This window comes from Theileria orientalis, chromosome 3, assembly GCF_000740895.1.
Source record: "Theileria orientalis strain Shintoku DNA, chromosome 3, complete genome".
Taxonomy (NCBI): Eukaryota; Apicomplexa; class Aconoidasida; order Piroplasmida; family Theileriidae; genus Theileria; species Theileria orientalis.
The window spans coordinates 1,521,317-1,539,917 of NC_025262.1; the positions used below are offsets into that span (position 1 = coordinate 1,521,317).

Sequence of the window (18,601 nt, forward strand, 5' to 3'; positions counted from 1 at the left end):
AAAAAAATAAAACACGGACGGTTATGCTATGGAGGTGGGTCGTCGAAATCCTTGCGCTCCGCATCTATACATGCAATGACGATGAAACGAATCGCAAATACCTTCCTCCAGTTCCCGGAACTCGTTCTCCTGCTTTCTCCTAAAATCAACCAGGTACTCACTGCTATCACCTGCCTCGGCCCTCCCCTCCTCTGAAAATTTAGTGTTTACACAATTAATACACACTGCTGGTGGCCAACTACTCATGCCGCCAATATATACCTATTCGTATAAATTTATGTCTTTTTTCACCAATATCCGCTAGTTGCATAGTTTATAGTCTATTACTGGTTACACCTCTACTTAACTGCCCACTCAGCTGCTCGTATAGCTTCGCCTTCTGCTCCATCCGACTCCTCCTGTTTTTGCGGTTTAGCGTCGACTCCTTCCTGTCAATCTTGTTTCTCAGCTCCACTCCCGGGTTGCTGAGTTCAAACAAGTCCGCCTGCGCGGTTATTCGGGCCGTTTTCAACGTACCTTCTTCGTCTTCCTTTTCTGCTCGTGCTTCTCAACGTCCTTCTCCATGTGCCTCTTTATGATGCTGTTCAGTGCGCTGAGTGAGCCTTTCGGCGCTGCGATCGCCTTGGGCTTCTTGGGGCCCAGACTGCTCTCCGTCAGCCAGCCGTAGCTCATCGATACCTCCGCCTATGCGCTGGACCAGAAATCGCCTCGTCGGCCGTCACACAGTACTCTACTCACACACTACTCGTATACTACGCATATATTTTTGGTACTTCAGGTATATTTAACGCCTATTTTACAATTTGTGTTTCTGCGATCCTCCCGCCTTCCAACAGCAATATGCGGCTGCACAGACTACAGAATTATTTATTAATCCCCCGGTTATTTTTCGTAAACTACTCTATACTCTTCTAACTCCTATTTACTCTTCCTACCTCAGTGATTCCTTGTGATGTGCCACTATTATGACTATGTTTTTCTTGAAGAGTCTATCTACCAGTTCGTGTATTGGTTCCAGGTCCAGGTCGTTGTCCTTCTCCACTGTAAAGCACTCGTCGATCAGTATAAGCCTCAGCTTCTTCCTATCCAGGTACAGTCTCAGCAGTGTCAGGTACTGCAGATCGAAGTCTGACACTATTGTGTAGCTGTGTTCCTTCTGCTTCGTGATCTTCACTTTCAGCACTGCTCTCAGGTCTCTTTCTTCCTCTTCGTCCTTCTCTTGGTCATACCCATATTCCTTTTTCCTCCGTTTCTCAAAGTCGTCCTCGTCATATTTGTCATAATGCTTCTCTTCGTGGTCATAGCCATAGTTCTTTTGATCCTCATCTTCCCTATCAACTTCAACTACATCCTTTTCGTCATTCCAATCTTCATCTTCGCTCTCCATGTTACTATAATACGACTCCATGCTCTCCTTCGAGTATCTTCTTCTCATTCTTCCGTCTTCCCTTTCTTTTACTGTTTTATATCCACTGTCCTTTATGTCGTAGATATCATTTTCACTCACTTCCAGTATGTGCGTCAGGAACTTAACCATGTTACATGCTCTTATCCCCTTAATGATTTCCTCTTCTGTGTGTTCATTTTCCGGGTCCACGTACTTCCTAACGCTCCATCCTTGCAGCAGCGGCGGCGTATGTGGTAGTATTGCTACCATTTCCTTCATTTCTTCGTTTGACAGCGTCGATATGTCCTTTCCGTCTATCTTGATCGTTCCTGACTCCAGCTGTATCAGCCCTCCTAGACTCAGCAGCAGTGTACTCTTTCCTGCGAATAATTAATCATTTTCTCTCCAAGCAACTTGTTACTCATTTAACTCAACTACCTTACTTCTTAATTACACATCTTATTTGTAGCCTGGTTAAATTCGTACATACTACATACCAACTAAGCAACTACCTATCAACTAGTATAAATACCAACCAACTACCTATCAACTAGTATAAATACCAACCAACTACCTATCAACTAGTATAAATACCAACCAACTACCTATCAACTAGTATAAATACCAACCAACTACCTATCAACTAGTATAAATACCAACCAACTACCTATCAACTAGTATAAATACCAACCAACTACCTATCAACTAGTATAAATACCAACCAACTACCTATCAACTAGTATAAATACCAACCAACTACCTATCAACTAGTATAAATACCAACCAACTACCTATCAACTAGTATAAATACCAACCAACTACCTATCAACTAGTATAAATACCAACCAACTACCTATCAACTAGTATAAATACCAACCAACTACCTATCAACTAGTATAAATACCAACCAACTACCTATCAACTAGTATAAATACCAACCAACTACCTATCAACTAGTATAAATACCGCCATACCAACTAATCAACTAGTATAAATACCAACCAACTACCTATCAACTAGTATAAATACCAACCAACTACCTATCAACTAGTATAAATACCAACCAACTACCTATCAACTAGTATAAATACCAACCAACTACCTATCAACTAGTATAAATACCAACCAACTACCTATCAACTAGTATAAATACCGCCATACCAACTAATCAACTAACCAACTAACCAACACACTAACTAACTAACTAACTAGGTGCATAAATTATTTCTACTTCTGTTACCTGCTCCTGTTCTTCCTATCAGGCCTATGTGGTCGTTTCCGCTCGTTTTGAAGCTTATCTCGTCCAGACACACCTTGCTGTCGTACTTCACCACTGCCTTTCTCACCTCCAGCCCCTCCTCGAAGTCTATGTACAAGTTCTCTCCTCCTGATAAGCTCGCCAGCCCTTCCACTTCACTTGTGGTCGATATTGACGCGTGCTTGTTAATCTCCCTCACTTTATTCATGATGTGCGTGCTGTTCATCAGTCTCAGCTTTTTTCTATCAAACAGCCTTTCGTCGTTGATGTTATAATCCGGGTCCAGTTTCGCCAACTCCTATCACAATATTGTTTCGTCGCATCTATTTTACGCGCGCGTGCGCTCACTTGTAGACTTTAAATACTTATCACGCAGTCACTCACCTGTAGTCTCTGCGACGCGCACATCTCCGTTTCCAGCTCCACTATTTTCGTCAGCGTCGACTTCAGCAGCTTTGCGAACTTGTACGAGTACGTTAGTGCCAGTCCCACCTTTCCGTCCACCAGGTCCTTCTTTTCGCTGTCTGATTCTGCGATTGCCCCGAAGAGCCCGTTCACTCCTCTTTCTCTTTCCATCCTCCGGTTAAACTCGCTGTTGAACTCGCTGTCCTTCACTATTGGTATCAGTGGTATCAGCAGGTTTACTATCGTCAGCGGGTACGTCAGGATCCTCAGTCTTATCATTGTCCAGCAGGATGCTGCGTGGTTGAAGAACTTCGTGTTCTGGTGCACTCTCAGGTCTCTCAGGAAGTTACTCATCACGTAGTCCTCGTTGTTCAGACTCTTGATGACGTGCGAGCCCGAGATCACCTGCGAGAACTGCCCGCAGATGTATCCTCTCGTCTCCAGGTTACTCCTCATGATGAATCTACGTGTTTTTATTGATGCGAACATATGTATTGGAGTCTGCATCGTGCTGATGCGTATAAATAAGTTTCCATTGCCTTATCTGGCCTAACTCTTAACTACCAGCACACGAATTCACTTACATTGACATTGGTATGTATATCCTGAACACGCAGAAGTACGACAGAAACACCAGCGTTGGAATCAGTATGCTCGTCCACGGGTTCAGGTAGCAGAGCGACATTGCCTAAGTTTGCAAAAATTTAAAAGGGTTTTGAAATAAAAACTAAATCCACTTCCTAGTTGCTATCTACCCATCAATATTGCCATAGCTATCTACACATCAACCGTACTATAGCTATCCACTACTCAATGTCAATATTGCCATATCTACCACTCAACACCACTTACCGTCAACACTGTGAATATAAAGGACGACATGAAGTGCGAGAACCTTCTGAAAATGCTGTAGTCTGCGAAACTCTGGTCTGCGCTCAGCCTGTTGTTTATGTTCCCTATCGGTATCTTGTTGAATATGATGATCGGACACTTGAGTATTCCGTTGAGCGCGCTGTAGTACACCTTGTACGCTGCGTTGAGTGTCCCCTGCACTTCCAGAAATGCTCTCAGCAGGAAGAGCACTATTGTGCACGACGTCATGAACGTGAAGAGGTACAGGAAGTTGAGCTTACTCAGATATGTGCTGTTGTATATGCCCTTCACTATCACTGAGTCCTCTGAACATCTTGTTAGCGAAATCCTCTTCTAGTTACCTCACTGGCTACTCTATCTAGTTTTCTAGCTACTGTACCTACTCTATCTAACCTATTTACTGTACCTACTCTATCTATCCTAACTGCTCTATCTACTCTAATTATCTTTTATTCAACTTACTCTCCACCACCTCTTCTCCCTTCTTCGCCACTGACGCCCACCTCGATACCACTATGTCGCTTCCCACGTTAAGTGACATTGCCATAAATGACACTGACACCACCAGACACACCAGTTTCAGGTTAACTTTTTTGAGGTACCACACGAAGTTTTCAAATTTGACCAGCGACACATTGCCTTCCTCCTTGTTTTCGCTGAACAGGTCGTTTTGCCTTATGATTTCTGCGTTTTGGCTTACTAGCTCCTCCTTTTTCTTCTGCCTTTTATCCTGCTTGTTTGTCTGCGTGACTTTGTCATTGTTTTTCTGTTTATGTTTGCCACTGTTTTCCTCCACGTTATCTCCGCTGTCATCCACAGCGCCATCATAACCTCCTCTCAATTCATAACCTCCTCTCAGTGAGTCACCACTTTCACTAAACACAAACTCCCTCTCCTCTGAGCCCACTGACTCTTCTCCTTCCAGCGATCCACATTCCTCCTCTTCCTCCCACACCATTGATCCTTCTTCTGGCACTGTCTTGTTGTAGCTGTTCAATAGTTCCCTCGAGTCCTCCATTTCATCACTTTCCAATGTCACTTGCTGTATCGCGCTGTTGCTGATGTTGTAAAACTTAAAGTTTTCGCTGAAGTTGTATCCCTTGACTATGCCGAAGAAGTTTTCCTGCACCGTCAGTATGCACGTGAACTCTTTAAGCATTCCTCTCTTCCCGAACAGGTTGTTAAATATGCTAAGTCCTATGACCGGGTCCAGCACTGTGAATATTTCATCCAGTATTATCAGCTTTCCTGCATCGTCTCCGACTCCTCTACTTTTTCTGTAGCTGCCGTTGTTGCTGTTGTTACCTTTATCACCGTTGTTGGTGATATTAGCAACATCATCACTTTTAATATTTTTGTCGTTACCATTGTTAATATTGTTTTTGTTGCCATTGTTAATATTGTTTTTGTTGCCATTGTTAATATTGTTTTTGTTGCCATTGCTATCATCAATACCATTGTTATCATCACGATCATCAATACCGTTGCTATAATTGCTACTATTGATATCATCACGACCATCACGACCATTGCTATCATCGCTACTACTTATGCTACTGCTACTTCCACTGCTTCTACTGTTTCTTGCTTCATACTCTCCTATGTTTAACGTGTACAGCGACCTTGCCAGCGATATCCTCACCTTCTGTCCCGTCGACAGGTTCTGTCCTCCTTCGTCTACGAACCTCATGTCGCTCAACTTCCAGTTCGAGAAGTCGTACTTCAGCTGGCATATTTCCACCACTCTGTTGTACAGGTACTTGTTGTACTTGTTCCCAAACAGTATGATGTCTCTCACAGTGCCCATTGGTATCCATGGGTTCTGCGACACTATTCCCGTGCACATATTGTTTTCAACGTAGTAGTTGTAGTAAAACCCTGTATTCATCGTTATCTTATTATGCAACTACTTTTCGTTATAAACTACTACTATAACTGCTACTATATCTGCTACTGTTATTATTACTGTTAATACTGTTACTGCTGCTGCTACTACTATAAATACTGCTATTACCACTACTATAACTAGTATAACTGTTATTGCTGTTGTAACAACTGCTGATTTAACCATTTCTCACCTTCCGTGTGTCTCAGCTCGTCGATCAGTGACATTGTGAACAGGAACTTCTCAGATATGTTCGAGCCCGAGATGATAACCTTGTCCTTCGAGTTCATCTTAAAGTCCATTCTGGTGAACACTCTCTTTTCTCCTCTGTAGAAGGTTGCTGACCTCATCTCCACGACGCACTTTTCTTCCACGTTTACTCCTGATCTCGTTACGTTCCCATTCTCAAGTTCTACTCCTGGCCTCTGCACTTTTTTACTGTCGTCTACTTGTAAAGGCGACCTCAGCACGTTCTTGTTGTAGTCAACGTCCACTCCTGGCCTCTGCGCTCTTTTACTCTCTTTAACGTCTTCGAGGTCTACCGACTTGACTTGATCCACGATGTTTCCATTACTTTGCTCCCTTGTCTCCTCACTTCCCTTTTCCTTCCCCTTCAGCTCACTCTCGATCCTCTCCACCTCCTTGTGCACCTTTCCTGCCACCGTTCCTTCGTACTCGATAAGCGTCTGGTCCTCTCTAATGCTTTCATTTGGTAGAGTGGTTCTGCCTGTGGCTAAAGACTCATCATATCCACTCAGTGGTCCCTTTTCTTCTGTGTGCTTCTCGTCCTTTTCAGACCCCTTCTTGTCTTCACTTTCTCTTCCTATTTCTGAGTCCCCCTCCTCATCCTCCTCCTCAGTTTGCTTTTCATGGCTGTGGTACTTGCTGTTGATGTACGTCTTCAACTGCTTCGAGAAGAGGAACGACTCTATGCGGTTGCACGATATCGTGGTCTCCAGGTGGTCGCTCAGGTCCGACGGCAGGTCTCTGAAGGGCTTGATGAAGTGGCTCAGCGTGTGCAGAAGCGGAATGCTGAAGGACGGGTCCAGCGTCACTCCGCTGTTGCTGCTCGTCGAGTAGATCAAAAAGACTGCCAGCGCCAGTATGTTCGGCAGACTGATCCCCAGCCAGGAGCCGATCGACGTCAGCACCGTCCTCTTCATGCACAGCTGCAGCTCCATGATCCTGCTCTTCAGCACCGCCTCTCTGCAGAGCCCTATCCATCTGAACATCTTAAAGTTCGTCAGGTTTTCCAGGATCGTGAGCGTCTTCGAGATTCTGTCGTCGATTCTCGTCACGTATCCCTTCACCAGCTTCGCCGACTGGCACTCCGAGAGTATCATCAGCACGCTCGAGACCACTATGAATACCACTGCCTTCAGGGACGTCCTTCCCACCTGGTGGTAGAGCCACCAGCCCACGATGAGTATCTTCACTGGGATTGCGCACAGGTCCACCAGCTTCAGGATTCCCCAGGCTATCTCCGATATGTCGAAGAGCGCCAGGTTCAGCAGACTGATGTCGTCCTCTCCTCGCCAGTTGTGGTCCTCGCTCTCCTCCGCGTTCAGTCTCGACGCATCTCTTTCTATCTTCACGTTGTTTTTACTGTCAAGCAGGTTACTGCTGTTGTGCAGCTTCGGCAGCATCGTTATGCTTATGCTTCCGTCTGTGTTCATCCTTTTATGGCTCGACCCTCCTCCCTTCGGCACGTCGTTCACGTCGTAGTAGTTCTTCGCCATGATTCTGCTGAACAGGAACGAGAATAGCAGGTTCTCTATCCTCAGCACCAGCCTCCTGTAGTAGAAGTAGTGGTGTCCGTCCGTCACTATGTCAAACAGGTTCACGCACAGCACCAGCAGTACCAGAAAGATATCTACACATCAATTAGTCTATCTATCATCCGAATTCTCAGCCCATTTATTACTTCTACTCCATGCACTCATTGTCTCCATTGTCTAACTAAATACCCATCAGCTACCTAACTATATACACTTCAGCTACCTATCAAAACAACCCATCAGGTACCTATCAAAACAACTCACTAGCTACCCTCTAGAAATCCTAACTACCCAGTACCTAACTACCTATTCCTCATATATTACACACATCTAAGGAGCCCGTTTATTGTCTCTGGCACCTTTTGCTTCATCACTCTTTTCAGCAGAAATATATTTAGTATCTCGAAGACGTCGTTGACTATCGAGAAGAGGTACAGCAGCAGGAAGTTTTTCTTGAACACCTTCAGCACGCACAGTCTGCTTCTTCCTATAAACTTAACCAGGCTGTTGCACTTGTCGTAGTCTCTGTACTCGTCCAGCAGGTTTCCAAACTCGTACGTGAAGTACTGGTCAAAGTCCGAGTCCGGCAGGTCTGGAAATTCTTCGTGCTTCAGGTTCCCCTTGCTCGCCAACTTAATCCAATTAGTCATCCAGGAGAAGAAATAAAAGTTAAAGCCTGTGCTTTGGCAATAATCTATGTACTTTGGCTCCTTCTTTTTATTTTTTTTCTTTCTTTTTCTACTCTTAGCATCCTCCTCTTTTTGTTCATTTTGTTCATTTTGTTCCTCATTATCAACTACTTCAAGTGTGTCTAGTTCACCAGTTACTTTATCGCCAATTTCACTCCTATATTCTTTTTCAGACTGGCCAAAGTCCAAATTTTCTGGACTGGAATGATTTGAACAGTCAACATTCGGGTTAGTTCCATCCATTTTAATCTATTCAAATATATTGCGATTACTCTTCTTCGACTACTCAACTAAAAGCTTGTGTATTCTGTTTTTTCATGCTGATCAATCCAGCTACCATAGAGATCCTATTACGCCAAGGCTCTTTATTAGAACCGGTCTACCAAATGAAATGATTAATAAAATTTATGGAATCCACCGATGCGATAAAAAAGAGAAAATATTTAATTTTATTTAGAACTACAAAATTCTTTGCAAATTATAGCTCAATTATACTAACTGTGCTAAAACATTTATGAAATTATATAGATCTGATAATAAAGCTAATATGGATTTTGCGATTTATTCTGAACACTTTATGAAACGACATCACAATTTGTCTTGTTGTAGCTAGTCATCTGGGAAAATTTTAATCGAGCTCAAATCAGCTAGTTATTTAATAACTAATCCAGCCAATGTGCATTAAAATAATTATTCAAAAAAATTAAATGGAGCATAAACTTGTTGAATCAGTGTGTAAAAATTCCAGATATATAACAGCGAATTTTAATGTAAATATATATTATTTATACATTACATATTATTTTACAAATGGATATGAAGTGTAATTTATCGAATAAATTAAAGGTAACAAATTCTAAGATCTGAGTACTGAGTCTAATTTTTTTAAGGGGTAGTTTCTAAAATTCTACGAAATTTTAATTTAAAATAATCACAATTTAAATGTAATTCTTTAAATATATAAAAATGTGGAATAAGGATGATACGGTAGGAGAAAAGAAAAAGAAAAGTAATCCTATAAAAGATTTAGCTATAAAGATAAAAAACAAGATTAGAAGCATGGGAACTAAGTTTAAAGATAAAAAAAATCAATAACTTGTCAAAATATTTAAAATGTGAAAGTTAGAAATTATTTAATAATTGAACTTTATCACTATATTATGCTGGGAACAAATAGTTGGAATCTCCACAATTTTTAGATAATTTCTATTTCGATACATTTGTAAATTATTTATGATAACTGTATGATACTTTTTAGTAGTATTGCCATTTTATGGTAGATCTAAATGAGTCTGTGCCGTATTGTAACTAGGAAGGCTACAGAATACTCAAAATGTATTCAAACGCAGTGAAAATAGGAGGATTAAATGACTACCTAAGTCCAAGTGCAGATTGTGTGCTTCCACTGATTAAGAAGGACGAAAAATGTGAAATAAAACTGAATGATAAAACACTTAATTTAGATAGGCACGCGGACCAGAGTTTTAAGAGTAATGTGCTGAAAGAGGATATATACGCAAACAACAAGCTAAAAGTGACAAGGGTGGATAAAAATAATAAAATTTCAGTGGGATTGAGCGACTGTTTGTCATGTTCAGGATGTCTCACATCCTCAGAGGAAATCCTGTTGAAGGACGATAATTACAGCAGAGTAGTGGAGAAAATGAAGGAATCTAACGTCTGTGTAGCGTCAATATCACCTCAGACGGTATTTATGTACTCGAGTTACTACGATATGGAAGCAGAAGAAGTGTTGCAAAGATTGAGCTACTTATTTAGAAAACTAGGAGCGAAACTAGTGTTTGACATTGGATTCTCAGAGCTACTGGCTTTAAATCTGAGTAAGAAAGAGTTTATGGCAAAATATCAGAGGAAGCAAACAGGGAGTACCTCAGGCAGCCCTAATCACACTAAAAAGGACGCGGAAAGGGAGGCGACAGCCGATAGCGCGAGCGACGAAAATAGATGCTCCAGGCTCCCAATAATAAGTAGCCACTGCCCAGGGTGGACTCTCTACGCGGAAAAAACACTGGACCAGGACTTAGTGGATAAAATAAGCGAAGTGCCGAGCAGCCAGATTATCCAAGGACTGCTAGTTAAGATTCTGTGCCACACCATGAACTATTACAGGAGAATATACAACATAAACTACTTTAGACTGTTTTATTCACTGGTAATAGGGTCATTTTATACAATTTACAGCAACAATTGCAGCAAAAGCAATGATAATAACAGTAACACTAATAACAATAGCACGAACACAAAAAATAGCACAAACACAAACACGAGAAACAACAATAACACTTGTAGTGTAATAAAAGATGTTAAATTAGTTAACAAAGGCAACACACAGGATCTTACACACGATAAAGATAGTAAAAACGATAAAGTATACCACGTATGCATAGTACCATGTTATGATAAGAAGTTTGAAACGATAAGAACTGAATATCAAATCGACTTCAATTCACTGTTAGGTATCAGTGTTAACAGCGACGATGTAAAAAGTCAAGGCCAAATAAAACGAGACCACAAACAATATGATAGTAAAGACCAAGATCAACACGAACAGGAAAAAAATGAAGAACAAGTGGACGAAAAGGAAAGTATAGTTGATGATATACTATCAACGAGCGACGTTCAGAAGATACTGGATGACATGAATATCAGATTCGAAGATTTGAAGAAGTGTGAGATCGATTACTTGGTTGACTATACATATTACTTCAATAGATTCATGGGCCTAAGGAGATCAAAAGAGTCGGAAGAAAGAGAAAGGTTTCGAAGAGTCAGAGAAAACGATGACATATATGACAGCATCAGCCTGAGGAAACTGATCAGAAGCTCGGAGCTGTACTGCGAAAGTGGAGGATTCGCAGAAGAAATATTCAAATGGGCGTGCAAGGAGATACACAGTAAGTCGATTAAAAGTGTCGAGTTCAAGCAGACCATAAACAGCGACTTCAAGGTAAATTGCATCAGTTTCTGTAGGAAATATAGGTATTTACTCACACAAGTCCCCTAGTTATCAGAAGCCATAGTAAATACTAGTAGGATAAGATCTATGGAAAGAGATAGAGGCATTTTTGACTAAATTTATAGGAATGCGTACTGTACGACAGCAACAACGAAAAGGTGCTGCTAAGGTTTATTATCGCATACGGATTCAAAAACGTAAAAAACGTAATCAAGATGCTGAAAACAATGCAAAGCTCGAGTAACAGAAGCTCTAAAAATGACGTAATCGGGGGCAGTAGATTGGACTACATAGAGCTGATGTCGTGTCCTGGGGGATGCTTCAACGGAGCTGGACAAGCGATTGTCAGCAAAAGGAAGGCAGAAAGGGGGCTAATTGAATCAATAAGCAAGTACGCTCCCGCGGAACTGGTCAGGTGGCTAAAAACGAATGACGGGAAAGACGTGGAGACATTGAGTTCGAACTCGCTAGAAAATTTCATAAAACAGACTACCTACGCAAACACGGACAACACCGTGTGTGAATACTTCGCAAGTTTGATTAAAACACTCGAGGTCAAATACCGGTTAAAGTCGATGACGACTACCAATACAAATATTAACCTACAATGGTGAATTTTTAATAAATAACAATAGAAACACACAAGTCAAGTCAAAAAATAATCAACTTCTTAAAATTCATCATGTACATATAGTGCAAAGTTAACACACGGATGTTGTCTAATTATCATGATTTAAGTGTACATTTGAAAAATTATAGAATAGTTTTACTGTATAATCAATTTAACAATTACGCCAGGGTTAAAAGGAAAGTTAAAGTTAACGGAAATTATTAATGTGGCTTCTTTGTGTTGGGTAATGATTCCTGTTTTCATAAAAAGTTACATTAAACATTTGATTAGCAACATGTCTGCCTTTAACTACTATCAAAATTGAATATGAATCTGAATCGATTTAAAGCTAAATCATCACTAAGTTCCAGGTTCCGATTCAGGGCGTCTCCATTTACAACTAGAAAGGTTATAGAAGGATATCATCGATCATTGAGAAAGATGATAACGAAAGCATAATATGTACTATATATGTTACAAAATTAGTGTGTCACAGATATTTCTTTACATCCAGCTTGAAATCACTTCCAGTATCTTTCCAGGCGCGAATGAAAGTTTGTCTGAATATGTACCATCCAGTGTTTCTCCTAGACATTCTATGATTGGGTCTGAATTTGGGGAGGCAGTATCCAAGGCTGACCCGTGTTTCATTGTATCCTACTGATAACTTCGAAAAAACAAAACGCATAAACAGTGCGGATAAGATGTGCACGGTCAAGAGACTATTGCTTCCCTCAACCCTTGTTATCTTTAATTCAGGTCCATTAGTGCCATCATTCTGATAACCTGTGTTCCCAGAATTTGTTCCCTCAGATCCGTTTTTAGCAACATTGCTTATTTCATGTTCAGTTTCATTTTCAAAGCCTCTTTTAACTATCTTCGCAACTCCCGCAAAACTCAGAGGATCCATGAACCCGTTACAGAATACAAGGATTAGTGTTGAATACGAGACTTGTTCAGCGGAGTTGATAAATGATCTGAACAATCTGACCCTTGAATGAATGGCCATGAAAGCAGAAACACCCACCAAAATCATTAAAATCAATAAAGCCCAGAAAGAATTGAAGACCGGAGTCCACTTTTGAAATGACCTAAAAGATTCAACGAAGAACAAAACCAAGGGCCCCAAAATGTTAGCGACTGGAACGAGCATGTTTATTATGTGACACCTATCTCTCCTGACAAGAGCATAAGGGAGCACGCCCGGGAACAAAAAGTCCTTGAACATAGATCCGCCGAAGAACATTAGGAATGGAGAGAGCGCCCTAAAAAAGGTTATGCCAAAACCCATTTCTTTAACTACTATTTCTGCAATGTCTGCTTTAATTGTTTGATCAGGGATGTTTTTACACATTTCGGGTAGTTTCACCATATTCCTCATTATGATAACAGATTCGAACCATTTATTGGAAAAAAAATAATCCAAAATAGGACGTTCTTTTACTACTATATTAATATTATCTTCTGATTCACTTGAACCTTTCATACATTCTTCTAAAAATCCTATATCTACAGCAGAAATAGTGTTACAAGAACTAAAGTTATAATATATCCAAGCGACAACGGCGCACCCTGTCATTATAACTCCAATCCACACCAGGAACTTAATCATGAGCAAAGGAGACTTTCTTAATAAATAATCAAGAATCAACTGAATAAAAAGAATGAAGAAGCGAGATGCATTGACAGAAAAAGCAATGACCAATGAATGCTCAGGAACAAGTCCAATAATAGAAGCGTGGAAGTAGCCGAAGAAAAAAGCCTCAATACTTAAAATTACATACACATAGTATCCCAATTGCGATGACTTGTAGAGATAAAATAGAAAAACCACTCTCAAAATTAATACACCAATAAAAGAACCCATACTAACCAGCTTACGAATATATTGTTTACCGTCGGGGTAAATCTTCTTTGACATTTCTGAGACCACCAGTTCAGAAGCTGTACCAGCAGCGATTAGCATGCATCTGAAGCTAAACAGCTTGCTGAAGTAAATACTAATGTTATTAAGTGGAATTTTAAATGCTACGGAGAAGTGTGCCGATGTAACATCGATTTGGTGCATTATCAGATGCGATGATAAGGCGATGAACGCTGCGATAAGCTTACAGATGGTATTACTATTACCAGGAGATTTCTCAGACATTAAGCTTCATTGTGTTAAATCATAGTGATTCCTGCTAGTCTATGGTGAAAATATTGAAATGAGTGAATAACCATAGCTAGAAGGCACTGCGTTTAATAATTGAGTGAAGACAGTTAAATCTTTAAATTTCGTGAGTAAAGCGTGAATAGGAGCCCCGTTTTGAGCAAAAACAAAGTGGTGTACTAAAAATACATAGTATGGGATGACAACAATTGGAACAAGGCCACGAAGAGAACTAGCAATAACCGATGGGGTGGCCGACAACGCCGATTATAAAAACGACTAAAAACTAATACGAGTTAATTTATAAAGAGGGCGTTGTAACTTTATGTGTATTGAGGTGTGTTGGTTTAATTTGCGATAGGTTTATTTACCCTTGATCGCGCAAATGGACAAATAAGAATAAGTCCAAAGAATGGGAGAACAAGTAAACAAGGGGTAGAAAGTTACTTTCCTCGATCACGAACCTAATAAGAATTTAAGATTACAATCATTGAGTTCAATATTGATTCTGAATGAGGATGTGATAAGGTGCAATTGGTGATATAGAAACGACGTCAAGAAGAAAAATATACCTCGTCATAACATTATGAAACCAATTGCTATGAAAACGGGCGATATTAAGCAATAGGCCGTAACCTAAAGTGTAAAGGAAGCTAATGTTACAGAAATTTAAAACTTAAAGAGAAATTTGACTCTGAAGATCCTGCCGAGTCAAAAACACACAAGTTTGTGAAGATGTGGTACCTGTATTGACACCAAACGAGTGAGGAAACGTAAAATATTGAGTGAATATGTGTTTTGGTGTTTATATCCTGAAGATGTCCTCGTATATTGACTTACGGCCCATAAAATTACCCCAGAACGATCATGGTGTATAGTAGATCTTGTGACTCCGAAAACAGTCAGATTATATATACATCCAGTGAAATTAATTCCCATCGCATATGTCATTGTTTTCAGACTGTGTTTGTTTAATTTTCTAATGAATTGAACTGCGTTTTTATCCATAGATATGAAACGCAGTATCCTCCAATATGGAATCCTTTCGGCAGCTGCAATATCCATCAGTAAATCAGGCACTCTATCCTCATAACGAAAATACTTCATGATCCCGTAGAATGATATATATCAAGCTCTGACCTGAAAATTATGATCTAGAATGCTCTCATAGAACCGGTTCTATCATGAGTGCCACCTTTTCAGAACCCGTTTTACTATTTACACCACTGGGTGTATACGAAAATTTGGATTAAAATATGTACATATACAGATACTTTGAGTATTTTAGAGTTGAAATTTTTAAAATAAAGTTGGCTACCTGCTGTTGATCAATCGCCAATTTAACAAGTATATATGTGATTTTAATGTTACCATGGGTTAAATTCCGTCAAGAAAACGCCATCGTATCAGTTTTTTTCGATTAGTAATGAAGATTATTTTTATCTTTCGAATATTTATATATTTAAGCGACCGTTTATCTACGTCGACAATTAAACGGAATTAACATTACACGCTCAGCTTAAAAATACAAACATATCTGTTTTTTCTATATATATGTATTATTAAGAATTCAGTTAGTGAATGGTATCAAATATTAGTGAAAACAAGTAAATTATAAGGCTGACAGTTTCGCCTTCCTCTTCTCCTTCAACATCTTAGATTTAGCTCTTAGAGCCTCTATAACTTCGTTTTCAGCCTTTTGCTTTACCCAGGCGTTCTTCTGAGAGTGGATTGCCTCGAGAAGAACGCGCTTGTTCTTGAACTGGTTACCCTTGCACCTCATGTAGAAATTGTGGTACATATGGGAGTCGATCTTCTTTGAGTCCCTAAGCTTCCTTAGGAGACGACGTAGAACACGCTGGCGCCTCATCCACAGTAACTTGGGAGGCTGCCTAACGCCCTTGGAACCTTTCCTCTTACCAATGCCAGTGTGCCTCCCCAGTCTTTTCGAGAGGTGATATAGCCTGATTCTAGATCTACTGTGTGGAGCTATGCTCTTCTTAAGAATTAAACCGTCACTGATCAATTTTCGAACGCTGAATCGAGAATTCGCCATGGCAATCTCACTCGACTCGTTTGGGTCAAGCCAGACACGGCGCTTACCACAGCGGAGAACAGAAGCGGCAAGTCTTTTCTGCAAACGAAGCATCTGAAAAGTAATTATTAGATAAGCAGGTATCAAATTATAAATATAGCTATGGCGCAAAATAGGGATAACGACAGGGTAGCAATCTCCAAAAAATAAATTACAAATTTGAGCTTTAGGTAAATAAAATAAAACAATACAAGAAGGATATAATAAATATGGCAATTAGCTATTCTTATAACAAAAAGAAGGAATCAAAATAGAGGAAAGAGATAAAAAAGTATGCATGGGGACTCACCATCTTTGCGAATAGATTTACCCGTAAATTTTAAATTATTTTAGTTAAAATTCTAGTCAAAGTATAGGTAGATGTATCCTGAAGGTCAAACCGAATAGAAGCCTATGGGGTGGCGACTGTGTATTACCCATGATGGCAAGATTCCATCTTAATTTTAAACTCTGATCAAATTTACGATACATGGTACAGAAACAACACTCTGGACTACCAATGGTTAACAAATTTACATTCACACTACCTGATGCATATTAGTTACACCGCACTTGATGTGTAAAATATAATGAGGGTTCCTTTTTTTAAATATTTTGTCGAATTCTTGACTATAATTTTGATAACATTGCAGTCAATAGTTAGAGCATTCCGATTTTATAATACTTCATCTACGAGAGCTTACGGTGTGTTTACAATTTGCTAATATAAGAATATGCATTGTTTAATGTAATATAACAGTCTTCCGTTACTTAAATTAAGTCACATACAGTTATTTATCGTTTATATAAGTATTGATGGAGTTAACACTAATTTTTAGGATGGGCAGCACCTAACTTCGTTCGCCGTAGCTACGTGATAGACATAGCAAACTGTCTTAATAACAACGTTGACATGAGTCGGAGAAAATCCAAAACATCAAAAATAGATGAATTGAATAAAGAAAAGGGTCTGAAAACCAGCGACGCCTCCACAAACTTAGAATTGGAAACGCTTCACAGGGAATTTGAGCAGTTCACACCGAAATATTACGTAGAACAGGTTATTAACACCAGCTTTAACCTGAAGCCAATACGAGGGCGTAAGAGATCACTGGAAATATCATACGAAGGTAAAGGGCCAAATAAAAAGCTGGAAAGGCAAGTGGGAGAGGATGACTTCGACGTGGAAGAAATAATACGAGAAATGAGGTCTAAGGGATCTGAAGCAAGCAAAGCTAAAAAGGTTGAGTTGGAACTATCAAAAGAAGAAGCTGAAGAGGGCAAAGTAAACAACTTTAGGATTGTCGAAGATGAAGTGTGTAGCATACCAAACTTCACAAAAGTATGGAACGGAATTGCAAACAAAAGAAACAAGGTACAGAGAATAGTTATATAAATTTATGTACTAATAATGAAAAATTATACATGTTCATATTATAACTGCATACTTTGCTAATTAATTTAAGTGACAAAAGTAATACATTTACTGGCGCCAATTCCTAGACATTTTACATTAGTACTACATTTACATTAGTACTACATTACAAACTAGTAATAATTCTAATTGAGTAATAATGTAAAATTTGTAGGAATTGGCGCCAGTAGACCAATACGGATCACACTGCTTAGCAGAACAAGGAAAGGATTTTGAATTCCAGACGTTAGTGGCATGTATGCTGAGTAGTCAGACTAAAGATGAAGTGACAGCATCATGTATGGAAAAACTTAAGAAGAGGGGGCTGACACTAGAAAATATGCTTAAGATGGAAGTGTCAGAGTTGGATTCACTGATAAGTAAAGTGGGATTCCACGCAACAAAATCAAAAAATATAAAAAAGGTAGCAGAAATATTGAAGGAGAAGTACGGGGGAAAAGTTCCATCGAACAAAAAGGACCTTGAATCACTCCCAGGAATAGGGCCTAAGATGGCAAATTTAATACAGCAAATAGTAAGTTAGGGCTACCATTATTACTAATGCTGGTAAAACTATATTTGTGCATAGGCATTCAACATCGTTGACGGAATCGCAGTAGATCTACACGTACACCGAATTACAAATAGACTGGGATGGGTTAAAACTAAGACTCCAGAGGAGACTAGAGTTAAGCTGGAAGAGTTATTACCAAAGTAAGAACCAGGCTTATAACTATATATTAAAGTTGATGAACAGGTTTTCAATAATATATTATAGGAGCTTGTGGAGTGAGGTTAATCCACTTTTGGTTGGATTCGGTCAGACATTTTGCACGGCCGCAGGACCAGGCTGTCCAACGTGCCCAGTGAATAAGTGGTGTCCAACCGGAATTTCAAATTTGAGAAATCGCAGATCATACTGATAAATTATGCTATAAATGGATGTGCAGTTACTTATTATATGCATAATATACACACCAATGTATGTGTAAACACAAATACATGTATATAACCATAATTGCAAGAATTTATTAGTAAATAAATTAACATATAAAACTTAAAATTTAAAACGCATCCAGGGAAAATAGACTTGAAACAT

General features: G+C 39.6%; 7 protein-coding genes across 7 annotated transcripts; 2 read left to right on the forward strand and 5 right to left on the reverse strand.

Annotated features, from left to right (window-relative positions):
• Window positions 1-21: 21 nt before the first annotated feature.
• On the reverse strand, window positions 22-8,518 carry TOT_030000681 (ABC transporter; the record flags this gene model as incomplete). Its single annotated transcript, XM_009693426.1, has 13 exons — window positions 22-191; window positions 355-484; window positions 517-684; window positions 801-855; window positions 936-1,767; window positions 2,628-2,943; window positions 3,030-3,513; window positions 3,635-3,738; window positions 3,903-4,228; window positions 4,386-5,113; window positions 5,534-5,801; window positions 6,002-7,681; window positions 7,915-8,518. The coding sequence occupies 13 exons, from the start codon at window positions 8,516-8,518 to the stop codon at window positions 22-24; spliced, it is 5,865 nt and encodes a 1,954-aa protein (XP_009691721.1).
• A 1,090-nt stretch (window positions 8,519-9,608) lies between these two features.
• On the forward strand, window positions 9,609-11,866 carry TOT_030000682 (uncharacterized protein; the record flags this gene model as incomplete). Its single annotated transcript, XM_009693427.1, has 4 exons — window positions 9,609-10,448; window positions 10,629-10,752; window positions 10,804-11,243; window positions 11,378-11,866. 4 exons carry the CDS (start codon window positions 9,609-9,611, stop codon window positions 11,864-11,866), a joined length of 1,893 nt encoding a protein of 630 aa, XP_009691722.1.
• Window positions 11,867-11,922: 56 nt separating this feature from the next.
• On the reverse strand, window positions 11,923-11,982 carry TOT_030000683 (hypothetical protein; the record flags this gene model as incomplete). The annotated part of the gene is made up of 1 exon (XM_009693428.1): window positions 11,923-11,982. One exon carries the CDS (start codon window positions 11,980-11,982, stop codon window positions 11,923-11,925), a length of 60 nt encoding a protein of 19 aa, XP_009691723.1.
• Window positions 11,983-12,352: 370 nt separating this feature from the next.
• TOT_030000684 (conserved hypothetical protein) lies at window positions 12,353-14,011 on the reverse strand (the record flags this gene model as incomplete). Its single annotated transcript, XM_009693429.1, has 2 exons — window positions 12,353-13,182; window positions 13,297-14,011. The coding sequence occupies 2 exons, from the start codon at window positions 14,009-14,011 to the stop codon at window positions 12,353-12,355; spliced, it is 1,545 nt and encodes a 514-aa protein (XP_009691724.1).
• Window positions 14,012-14,725: 714 nt separating this feature from the next.
• Window positions 14,726-15,121, reverse strand: TOT_030000685 (hypothetical protein; the record flags this gene model as incomplete). Its single annotated transcript, XM_009693430.1, has 1 exon — window positions 14,726-15,121. One exon carries the CDS (start codon window positions 15,119-15,121, stop codon window positions 14,726-14,728), a length of 396 nt encoding a protein of 131 aa, XP_009691725.1.
• A 505-nt stretch (window positions 15,122-15,626) lies between these two features.
• On the reverse strand, window positions 15,627-16,163 carry TOT_030000686 (60S ribosomal protein L19; the record flags this gene model as incomplete). The annotated part of the gene is made up of 1 exon (XM_009693431.1): window positions 15,627-16,163. The coding sequence occupies one exon, from the start codon at window positions 16,161-16,163 to the stop codon at window positions 15,627-15,629; it is 537 nt and encodes a 178-aa protein (XP_009691726.1).
• Window positions 16,164-16,678: 515 nt separating this feature from the next.
• On the forward strand, window positions 16,679-18,425 carry TOT_030000687 (endonuclease III; the record flags this gene model as incomplete). Its single annotated transcript, XM_009693432.1, has 5 exons — window positions 16,679-16,793; window positions 16,928-17,463; window positions 17,678-18,037; window positions 18,092-18,216; window positions 18,281-18,425. 5 exons carry the CDS (start codon window positions 16,679-16,681, stop codon window positions 18,423-18,425), a joined length of 1,281 nt encoding a protein of 426 aa, XP_009691727.1.
• Between the last annotated feature and the right edge of the window lie 176 nt (window positions 18,426-18,601).